The following is a 12,420-nucleotide window of genomic DNA, read 5'->3' on the forward strand; positions in this document are numbered from 1 at the left end:
CTAGTGTTCAGATCGGACCGGCCCACACAACACAATCATTCTGAGTTCTCCCTGAGACTCTGGGAGAAGACTAGTAGTAGGCTACACTACATTAGCAACACTAAGCAGCTGCAGCTCAAAAAGATGATGCAATGTCTATTGTATAATACTGCCATCAGGTGGACAAATCAAGTGCAGCACTGAAGTTCCCTAGCAATCACCACTACAAAATTAATTATTATGAGTAAATGGTTGATTCATTTTCTGGTTCCTGACTTTTCTTCGAGGCATGACTCATCAGGTCCATCACTCGTGTTCTTATGTTGCATTATATTAACATAGCTGGGTTCAAAGCAGACACGAATTCCACTTCTGCACCAGCTGCTACACGATCCTCACAGGATCATGAAGAAGACCTCAGTCCTCAGCCTCTGACAGTTTGGCTGTCCAGGATGTTTGGAAGCTGGGATGAAGGGATATCAAGTCAAGTTTCAATAAACTTTCATAATCCAATAGCTGTTTAGTTTCTGTCTAGTTTAGAAATGTTTTGCCTCAGGAACACGCACAGTTCTTAGTTCTATAAGTTCCTTAACCATTATTTCACATAGGCTTACACTTACTCATAACAGATCATTTTCTATTTCAAAATCAACAGTGTCAACAGCCATAAGTTAATAGACCAGCTGACCTTTCTTGCTTGAAACGGGCTTGAAACTACCCAGTCAGAAGATCAGAAACAACACTGGTTTATCAAGCAAATTCCATTCTACAACAATAGGCTAAAGAGGTGACTTTTTATTCACTTGTCATTGCTCTTCTCAAGCACATGCTGATGCACATCAAGGCTACCTTGTTGTTCGATAGTCATGCTTCACAGTGTTATAATATTAATACATGTATTTTAGTTCCACTGTTTAGTAGTATTTTCCTGATGTCTGTCAAACTTGTAAAACTACAGTATATAGTGCAGTTGAATGTACCAGTATTTCAAATCAGTGTTGGTGAGTGAGTCGTTGACAACTTCATACAGACTCACATCAAGGGACAGTAATATCATCATGTGTATTGGTAAAGAATAAAACTTTTCCAAATAAAAGCAGGTTTAGTTTGGTTACCAAATATAATAGTAACAATATGCCATAAGGGATGATGTTTATGACTATATTATATTATCTTAAACAGTGAAAATTGTTTTTCCCTACATAAATTATTATGCCTGAGGCAAGAATGAGCAAGAACCCGGAATGGACCCTTTGGGGTGAGGGGATTTGAGCATGCGCACTTATTAGCAGCTCCAGCTCCACAGCGCAGCTAGCCTGCTTTGACGTAAGCGCGTGGCCGGCCAGAGCGTACGTGGTGGTGCCAAAGACGATGGGATTCAAGCTCAAGCAAGACGGCCCAACTTCAACTCACTTCCTGTCATTTTATCGCGTGGGTTCTGTTTTCCACGGACACGCCCACTTAGGAGACTTGCGGCAGGTTTGACTCATGTCTGACTTAATGGTTGACCACGCCCATTTAGGAGACTTGCTGCTACCATTTGTTAGAATTGGCGGAGCCTGCGGTGACCCATCTATAGTAATATAATATCTATGGTTGTGCCTGCCCTTCATCCACATCCTACCAGGCTCGATTACCAAGTGCAGCACAGCGATGGCCCTCCTGAAGTCCAGCAAGGTGCTCTCCAGTCTCGGGAATGTTTCCCCTTCCCTGGGAGTTCTTTCCACCAGAAATAGGTACTAGTCATGCCCAAACGTAATGTTCATGTTGAGATATTACAGTTTTGGCACATGCTATCACAGCATTAGCTGTGTGACAGCAGACAGCTAATGTTAGCTTAACTTGTTAATTGTCATCTAGAGGTTAACGTCAACGTTCCTGGCAAATTGTCAATTAACCAACAAGCTGAGCCTTTTGGTGAGCTGGCTAACTTAGCCAGCTGGGGTCAAGTGGTCACTGGTCACACAACAGGTCCGTTGTGTACGTTAGCTGACGATCACGTTTAAGTTGTGCTATCACATTTGATGTCATTGGGAACCACCTATGACATAGGCGAACACCTATCGTTATCATCCATCCCCTCTGATTTGAATGCAGTTATCGTGCGCTACGGTAGTTTAGCTAGTAAAGTTTCCTTAGCGTTAGCTAGCTATTTCATATACACCGTTTTCGTGTCAAGTGCATGTGTACCGGTTAGGTTTATTGAATTATAGAGACTCTACTTTCATAACATGTCATCTAGGCTGAACATTAATCCAACGTGGTCTACTTAAATTGGGTGGATTTGCAACGTTAACATGGTTTCATGCGTCGTGATTAGTTAGCTTCATGTTATGACGGAAGTAGTTTTATATTTTGATCTAAGCGACTTTCCGTAGTTGGTGAATTCGTGCGAGTTGATTGGTCATCGTGTTCGCACCTCTGATCGTCGATTGGCTATATTCTGATGACGAAGTGGAGAAGTCACCGATGTCCTTTCATGATCTGGTTGGAGGGCAAACTCTCCCAGTTCGGCTATCTGCTATTCTGCCGGATATTATGTTCACAATGTATGTGCAGGGTGTCGTCTGTTGATATTCTGATTCTTATCGAGGGGAACTGAATCTATTCGGCTTCTGAATCTGTAGTAGTACAGTAGGGGAGGCTTGGCGATTTGCTAGGCCGCTCCTATCAGGTTTCCCACTGTGGAGGTGTAGGAGGTTTTCTACTCTTTTCCTGTACTCTCTAGTCTAGTGTCATGTTGATCTCGTTTCAAATAGTAAAGACACAAATATTGGCCTATACTCCCATGCCACTAGCCAGACACATCAAGAGAAGCTCCTTACTTGCTGTAAAGAATAAAGTAGAACCCATGTAAGTCCTCGATTTGGCCAGCAGTCATCTATGAAGCTATGCCTTTGGTATATTGAACCCTCATATTGGAAGCTTACCATGACGTTTGCATAAAGCTGAAAGTTCAGATGTTCAAAGGTTCAGTGGCCATGCTTACTACATGCTAGAAAAAACATATTGGGCAACTGTATGCTTTCTATACTTGCAAGATACCCAGTCTTTAATGCAACATAGCTTATATGGGATTGGTAAAAAAAAAAATACTCTGGAAATGTCAGTTCCTGGATATATTTTACTGCTAGGCTTGAATTATAAAATAGCCTACATGTATATTGTGACGTCACATTATAAAATGTAGCCTAGACTAATTATTTGAGGGGAAAACCTGTATTCAAATGCATGATGATATTGTTCTGTGTGACTGTCACCTCACTGTCAGTTTTGTCAGAGTAAACTATAGGAGGGGATATGCAGCAAAAACGGAATAGTAAAATGAGTCCTCCTACTCTGCATCCTTGAGTGAGTGTACAGATAGAAAACATATAATATTCATAAAGATAAATCATCTAATATGCATAAAGACAAGCAATTTTAAGTTACTTTAATTTAAGTTATGTTTTACCCCCCTCACAAGTGTAGCTAGTTGATTTTAACACACATTCAACATAAAGATCACCCATGCATGTAGTGTTAAGAATGATCTTATTCTTTTACAGTATTCTTAGGTTGGGAGATTGGAGACTCCTGCCCTTTGCAGAGCCTCGAGTCCTAAGTTTAGCTGCAAGCTTTAGTGTTTGAAAGGAGTTGAAACCTGAGATGAAGTGTGAGCAGCGGTGCAATGCAACCCACATCACAAGATCCTCATTTATCAACCAAGGCAAGTGTGTGATGCAATTAGATCCAAACCAAAAAGTGACAAGAGAACTGAACTGTTGCATTAGTAAACAAGGCATTTTGAAATTGGATCTGACACTGATAATGACAAATGGTAAAAACTAAAAAGAGAAATCCTGCTACAATCATGGGATCTGGTAACAGTCTGTGAATGAGACGACTGAATGTAGCCATTTGAGGCAGGTGAAATTAGAATGCTACTTTCTTTAAAAAAAAGTGGAGGTGTGTACATGCTTGCATTATATTTGAACATGGAATGTTGGAAACATGAGTTGTACTCACAGTCACATAGCCTCAAATGTCTCTAATCCACTTGTAAAACAAGGACCACTGTGCTGTGACAGATTAGCCTGCAGGTTCTGTGTGGCCTGATGCTGAGGTCAAGAAGACTGTTATGTAATTATAAATTGTAAATGTAAACTTATCTAATCTTATGTATACATTGTACATTTGATGTGTAACAAGCTTGCTGCTTTAATCTTCTATTTACTCCTTTGTATTGACTTTTAGTTTTTTTGGTCAGGTATTATTCTCATTCTTACTATTAGGGATATTCATTCCCTTTTCACAGATTGATCAATTCCAAGATTGAATTGTCCATTAGAATAATTTAATATTTGAAGATTAACTTAAAACTAGCTTGTCTGTGGTGAGAGTCCATCCTGTCACCAAAAGGGAACAGGTTTGATCTCGGCAACAGATCATGTGTCCAATCTCCAATGTCCATCAATGTCCAATGTTTGTTGCTCTGGACAATAGGGTCAGCTCAATGAAGTGTAAGCTTTGTTAAATGTACAACACCTGTTATTGAAAAGGCTGATGAAGCTACCATGGAGGATTTTGTGCTAACTGTGAAAGGGGATGTGCTGCTTGAAGCGATGGGAATGCAAAAGAAAGGGACTGGCTGAGTAGGTCGAGGCTACTTCTTCCACTTTGTGACATGTGGCTACCAATTACATGACCACGAAAAGGTCACGCAACCGCTGGGTAAGGATGTTTTCCCACGGCCTAAATGCAACACTTATTTTGTTGCATTTAGTGGGAAGTCCAATAGAAAATGTAACTGTTTATGACTCACCTTTGACCTTTTGACTGATGATTATATTTTTTAAATGAGAATGAATGAGAAAGTGTTCATTGTGTAAGCAAAGCAAATTGGAAATGTTAACAAACGCGGATCAAGAAAAGGTAACAAATAAGAGCTAAAATTGGCACGTTTGCTCATGATATACGTTCCCAAAATCAGTTTCATGATTGGCTAAATATTTTTGCTGATGATTTTGCAGCTCTATTTTGTGGCACACTGGTCCTTGGAGTATTTTAGCATCTGTGATTCAAAGTAAAAGAAAATAGTAAAAAAAAAAATAACATCAAGAAAATAACATGGGCAATTTGGGCAATAATTAGCAGATACAATTTCCAAATTATGACCAAAGTGACGACATTTGTTCATTGCAAGTGCTGAACAGAAGGGGTTACACCCGGTCGACGAGGAGACGAGTTGCCAGAACTGCACGAACTGTATAACCAGCGGTGCCTCAGGAGGTCCCTGAAGATCATCAAAGACACAAACCATCCCCACAACAGCCTGTTCTCCCTGCTACCCTCAGGGAGGAGATACAGGGTTCCAAAAGCACGCACAAATCGCTTGAGGAACAGTTTCTTCCCGCAGGCCACGAGACTCCTTAACATACACAAATAGTGTAGTAGTCGTACCGTACCGTACTGCAGCTGCTACCATTATGTATGCCTAATGTTTAATTGTATGTCTAACAAGGTACATGCTATTTGCACCTGTATGTCAATTACGTCGAATTTAAAATGTCTGAACACGTCTAACGTATGCACAATGCCTAATGTTTAATTGTATGTTTAATAAGGTACATGCTACTTGCACTGTAATGTATGTCAAATATGTCGAATTAAAATGTCCGAACACGTCTAACGTATGCACATGACGTGCACCTATGTGCAATGAATATGCCACTGACTTGTCTTATCGCTATTCTGCCGCATTGCCTATTGCTGCTTAGTATTGCTTATTGATGCCTATTTCTTATTGCCTATTGCTCATTGCTTGTTGCCTATTTGTACTATGTCGTAAACGGAGTCCACAGCACAAGAATTTCACACGTGATACTTGTACCATGGAGTGACAATAAAAATCTTGAATCTTGAATCTTGAATCTTGAATCGTCACTTTCTCTTATGTATACACCCCTGATTAGCTGCCCTACTTGTTTTTGGACTCTGGACTCTCTGTGAATGGATTATAATGTTTGTTTCATGAAACGTGCCCCCTCAGCGTGCACCACTCATGTCTATACGTCAGTGTGTTAGCCTCAGCTCACATGGGCAGTTAAGCTGCAGTATTTGGTCCAACATGTGTGAGAGGGCACAGCTAGTAGTAAGTTTAGTTTAGTGTGACCAGTGTTGACCAGAATTGGTGTTTCATGTTTTTTTTGTTGAACACATATTTGTTTGTCTGTTTCTTAAGGCCTTTGTTTTTCAGTGCAGTACACTCAGATGACCTTTCACCTTTGCCTGACAGTCGCCTCAACACAGTCAATGTTTCAAGCCTGTTTGTTCAACCATGCTGTGTACCTGCTTGGTGTGGTTGCAGCTCATTCTGGGGTGGAGTGCAGATGGGTCCCCCCGATCCCATCCTGGGGGTGACCGAGGCCTTCAAGAGGGACACCAACCCCAAGAAGATGAACCTGGGGGTGGGCGCCTACAGGGACGACCAGGGCAAGCCCTTTGTGCTCAGCTGTGTCCGCAAGGTACAGCTACCTCTACTCTCCATTGAAAGCACAACTGTAGTACTAAACTTTTGTAAGCACGCGCGCACACACTCTCACTCTCTCTCTCTCTTTCTCTCTCATACATTCACTAAACAAAATCAATGTAGTTGCACCATACTATTAATCTTTCATTGAGTCTAACTGCCATGATGCAATGGATCGTTTCCACGCCGACATCGAGAGAGAAGTGGAAACGGTCCAATGCAGCCTGATGCAACAGCTGGATCCCGCAAGCGTAACCCCCGTAAGGAGGATAGTAGTGCTCATTATATCATGCCTCCACCGGTGATAGCCGTGGCCGGAGGCATTATGTTTTCAGGATGTCTGTCCTTACGGACGTCCGTCTGTCCGTCCGTCCGATGCTCGTTATTTTATTTTTATTTATTTATATAGCACTTTTCAAAACATAGTTACAAAGTGCTGTACAATAAAAACAAAGTCCTTCTGGGCACAAAGAACATGAGGACAGTAAACAAAAGCAAAAAGACACAGCATAGAAGAACAGACAAGTAATCAAACTTAAGGGAAGGTTAAAACCCAGCAAAACAACTCAACAAGTAATAGAAACCTAAAGGAAAGTAAAACCAACGTTAAATCACATAAAATTGGTAAAAGCTTCCCTATAAAAATAGGTTTTGAGTTGAGATTTAAAAGAAAGCAGTTATGCGATATATCAAGAACGCTTCCACTTGGACTCAAGGATGAACTGATTAGATTATAGTGGTCAAATTTCAAGGTCACTGTGTGTGACCGCCCACCTGTTCCATCAAGGAAGGGGGCGGGGCTCAGTAAAAGGGGCAGAATCTAGGGTTAGGCTGGATTCACACCGGATCAGGTGCTCTGCATTGAACCCCCCCCCCTCGTCCCGCGCTACATTCATAGTCAATGGAGGTCGTCCATCAGTGGGCGACGCAGAGGTGGTACGGCGAGAGAGCTCAGGCCGAACCTACTTTGGGGGGATGCAATCCAATGTCACGCTGCGGGGATAAGGGAAAAAAGCCAACTACAACACAAAAGTGAGTATTACAGTGTTGTATAGGTAACTAGCTTAGTTCTATCTGATCCCTTTTGCATCTTCCATCTCGTTTCTTAGGCAGAGGCTATGATAGCGGCTAAGCAGCTGGATAAGGAGTACCTCGCCATCGGCGGTCTGGGAGAATTTAACAAGTCCTGTGCCCAGCTGGCTCTTGGCGCTGATAGCGAGGTCTTGAAGAGCGGCAGGGTAAGTGGTGTCTGAGCTACTCTAAACTACAGGAGTATCAGATCTTTTCTGAAAGGTTTGGAGCCAAGTCAGTAAAGCAGTTCTCCTCCTCTCCCAACAGAACATCACCGTCCAGACCATCTCAGGAACTGGATCTCTGCGCATAGGAGCCAACTTCCTGGTGAGGAACTTTTTTTATTTGTTTATTTGCATAAATGGATATTTGGGGCTGGCTATCTCATCCGATCTTTTCCTCGCCATAGGCCCGTTTCCATGGTGGTCCACGCGATGTGTACCTGCCCAAGCCTTCCTGGGGCAACCACACACCCATCTTCAGAGACGCCGGCATGCAGCTCAAAGCGTACCGATACTACGACCCCTCCACCTGCGGCTTTGACTTCAAAGGAGCTCTTGAAGACATCTCTGTAAGAGAAGAGTGGGGGACAGTCGAGGGTGGGAAGAGTGACGGGGGAAGATGACAAAAACAATTCTTAAGCCGTGATTTCCACAAGCATGTTGAGTCAGGGGTGATGAGGCCTAGAGAACATTTATTGTGCTTGTAGGAGAACACTGATTGGCTCCATTTTAAGTTGACTAGCCAGAATTTGGGATGACAATTTTGAAAGAGAGCAACAATTGTGTGCTTTGTGTGGTCCGTGGATTTGACAGAACATCCCAGAGAAGAGTGTGATCCTGATGCATGCTTGTGCACACAACCCTACTGGTGTGGACCCCCGGCCCGAGCAGTGGAAGGAGATCTCTGACCTTGTGAAGGTGAGGATGCACCATCTCTGCTGTAAAGGTCTTTTTGAATCTTTGCAGCATTTGTGCAATCTTACATAAAATGTCAATACACTTTTCCAATCATCTATAAAAAAAAGTAGAGGGTCTTTGAATGTTTAAAAGTCACAAACGTATACTTGGAACCAGCTGTTCTCCCATAAATTTGTATTCACCTGTTGTCCCTCTCTCCACCCCTCCCTTCCTCTCTCCCCAATCAGAAAAGGGACCTGCTTGTGTTCTTTGACATGGCCTACCAGGGCTTTGCCAGCGGAGACATCGACCGCGATGCCTGGGCCGTGCGGCACTTCATTGAACAGGGCCACAATATTGTTCTGTCCCAGTCCTTTGCAAAGAACATGGGTCTCTACGGTCAGTCCCACTGCGCTACAAGCTCCTCATAGATCATTGAATTGTTCATTGATAAAGATGACGTATTGACAACAGCACAGAAATATAATGGATATACAGTTCATCAACACTTAACTGCCACTGGATTCTGGTAATGATGTCCCCGAAAGGAAAATGTGTGGACAGAGACGAGATGTGATGTTGGACTGTTTAATCGGTGGTAGGAAGGGACCCAAATGTATTTTGATCAAGTAGAACTATCCAAGAAAAAGTAATATTCATTTGAGTGTGTGTTTGTGAATGAGAATTATCCAGGTTTTGGCCATGCTGCAGTCTGTCTTCCCATAGAGATTAGATGAAAATTAATATAACTGTGTTGGAGGCGAAAAGGCATGACCCCTAATTACAAAGGATTGTATACTATTATTGTATACTATTATTGTATGGTGGTTGGAGATTAATTGGGAGCCAAATGACTGACTACAGTACATGTCCCACAGAAAGGACTGGTTTGAGGAACTGCCATTGGTGCCTTACTGCCACTTAGTGGTAAAAGTTATGTAGTGTAACAACAGTTTGCCACATGTGTGAGATTGGCTCCATAATCCACATAGTCAAAAGGACTTGTTCTCTCTATTGTTATGAACCAATACTTTTAACTTGTCTATAAAAGCTGTTATAATAAACATACAGACTTTTCCAAAGTAGTGTTACTAAATATGTAAAAGTACAATAATCAAGTCAAATTAATTAATTTCCATTTGTGCTGTTATAATTCACTTTGATTTAATAGCCAGGTGAAATCCTAGCAGTCAATCAGTCATAGCAAGTTATCTTTCCTTGATGAGGTGGTCCTAATATCTTTTAGGCTCCGTTTAGATCAGCTGAGTTTGTTTCACACTGTGTTTTCCTGCTGGCAGGTGAGCGTGTGGGAGGCTTCACTGTGGTGTGTAACGATGCAGAGGAAGCTAAGAGGGTGGAGTCTCAGCTTAAGATTCTCATTAGGCCCATTTACTCCAACCCCCCGATGAATGGAGCCAGAATCGCATCAACCATTCTCAACACACCAGACCTGCGCTCAATCTGGTATACGCACACACACACACACACACACACACACACACACGTACACACACACACACACACACACACACACACACACACACACACACACACACACACACACACGTACCACTTACCCAAACAAATCTGTTTTCTATTTTTGAGATTTTTATACTGAAATAAAAACACTTCATTTACACCTCTCCATCTCTCATATACACTAAACCAGCCATTCCCAAACGTAAGAATGCCGCAGCTGCTAAACCCCAACAACTTGTCTGAAGATGGAGATACCAACTGTTTGACTGCAGTAACGACATAGACGGGAGTCTTTCCCTCTCTAAATAGCTTAAATTCTGTTTATTTAACATGGCATCATGTAGAAAATGATTGTTCAAACAAATTGATGTTCAAGATATTTATTTACTTATTTATTGTATATTGTTTAACGGTATTCCTAAAACCACAGATGAACGATTAGCCGACTATGATGCACAGTGTCGACTAGTGATTTTGGTAAACGATTAGTCTGTGAAACCCCTAAAACTTTACCTTTGTCGAAAACGTTGCTGATTTGGAGCTATATTTCGCCGGCTTCTCGGCAAGCTAGCATAACATGGCTGATACCTACGTATTTGTCTGGATGTCTAGTTTCTGGTGATACCGCGTGTTTATTTATCTGGTAATACCAGAAACTCTAGGGTAAAAAGTAACTGAGCCAAACATGGCTTGTGTCGTGCCATAAGAAATTACCGAGGTCCTCCTCTGACCTCATAGCCGTGCTCGTAGCTCACCTGCAGTACCTTCACGGCCCACACTTTGGGAATTGCTGCACTAAACTGTTCCAATTTGCTATAACGTATTCCTTGGTGTGTTTTTACTTGAAAACCGTGTGTTTATTTGCACCTCTCTCGCTCCCAGGCTGGAGGAGGTTCATGACATGGCCAATCGCATCATCAAGATGAGGGAGCAGCTGGCCGCCGGCCTGAAAAAGGAGGGCTCCTCCCACAACTGGCAGCATGTCATCGACCAGATCGGCATGTTCTGCTTCACTGGCCTCAAACCTGAACAGGTACACGCAATCACACATTCTGTATCCATAGGATTTGGCCAAGAATGTAGCTTTCCTTTTGACCCCTGTTCCACCACCTAGGTATATTGATTTGAATGAGTGAAAGTCTCTTTTACAATCTTCCTTTGGCCGGGTTTGGGAGGGGGGGGGGGTTCTGATTGTCTCGATTGATCCGATTTATCTTGACTTGTGTATATTCATTTATTTCCCTGTAGGTTGAGCGCCTGACGAAGGAGTTCTCTGTGTACATGACCAAGGATGGCAGAATTTCCATGGCAGGTGTAACGTCGGGCAATGTGGGATACCTGGCACAAGGAATCCATGCAGTCACCAAGTAGAGCGGATCCAAAAATCAACGCAGCAATGTTAAAGAGGAGCTTTACGTCATTTTCTCTCTCCGTTCCCTCCATTCCATCTTAGAAAAAGACCTGGTATTCTGTTAGACATTTCATGGATTGGATTTCATCAGTTCAGCTTTGACTTGCATGTCTCTATTGTGAGGGTTGTTGAACTATTCAGATTACAATTACCCCTGTTTGTTTTATTTGTTTTCCATTGGACAGGCAGCCGTGACAGGTTGTAAAAGACAGGTTTCCCCCACTACTGACTGAGCTGATGTCTTGCGTTCTCTTGTCTGTGCTTATTTATTACGTGGAATTAACTGTTGGCTGTTCACCAATGTTAGTGATTTGTTTGTCTGCTGTGGGCCCTCTCGTTAGAAAAAAAACAAAACGCAACCAACATTGGGGTAATGTTAGTCTGTACATTACGTGAATGCCTACCTATAGTCGTGAGTACAAGTTCTTTTTTTCTTTTCTTTTTTTCTTGAGGCTGACCATAATAGTGGTGAAGTCGTGTAGCACTTTAAGAGAGATAAGGCACTGTTTCAGTTAAGACTGGCATTCTGCATTTCTATCATTGAGCTATTAATACTGTAGTAACAGGCAAACATTTGTCAATCAGCCAATCAATCCACTATCAGCCTAATCTATTGTTGTTCATCTGATCTACTCACTAATTTACTCTCTTTATTGTCTTTGTCTCTGGAATTGCCCAATCATGCCTCCGTTGTAAACGGTAAATTATATTTTTGTCTCAATCGAATCAAAGTCGAGTTGGTTGCAAGGCAACAGTCAGTTGCTCAGTCAGTATATTTTAAGCCCCTAACAAGGAACACTAGAGCCATGAGCGGTAAACGGTATAGAGAAGTATTTGTTGTTAGATTTCCACCATACAGATTCCTAGACACTTGTTATTCCACTTTAACCTTACATCTAACGCCCTATTTGTTTTTATTGTTTTCATAATGGAACGTTTGTATTTAATACAAGTACAGATGTCTCAGTGTGAGGGGGACAATATGAATGGTTGCTTTGGGGTAATGCCACCCATAACTTGGTGGTCAGTTCATGAAGAAATAAGCACACACTGCTGCATAAATCACATGT

At 42.1% G+C, this 12,420-nt stretch overlaps 1 protein-coding gene across 1 annotated transcript; it reads left to right on the forward strand.

The window, feature by feature from the left end:
• Window positions 1-1,592: 1,592 nt before the first annotated feature.
• LOC310771434 (aspartate aminotransferase, mitochondrial-like) lies at window positions 1,593-12,411 on the forward strand. The gene is made up of 10 exons (XM_083664047.1): window positions 1,593-1,715; window positions 6,329-6,485; window positions 7,600-7,728; window positions 7,829-7,888; window positions 7,971-8,132; window positions 8,377-8,481; window positions 8,709-8,859; window positions 9,759-9,924; window positions 10,822-10,972; window positions 11,188-12,411. Exons 1-10 carry the CDS (start codon window positions 1,633-1,635, stop codon window positions 11,308-11,310), a joined length of 1,287 nt encoding a protein of 428 aa, XP_083520173.1. The 5' UTR covers window positions 1,593-1,632; the 3' UTR covers window positions 11,311-12,411.
• Window positions 12,412-12,420: the final 9 nt, after the last annotated feature.

This window comes from Poromitra crassiceps (genome assembly GCF_964638095.1).
Source record: "Poromitra crassiceps genome assembly, contig: HAP1_SCAFFOLD_645, whole genome shotgun sequence".
Lineage (NCBI taxonomy): Eukaryota > Metazoa > Chordata > Actinopteri > Beryciformes > Melamphaidae > Poromitra > Poromitra crassiceps.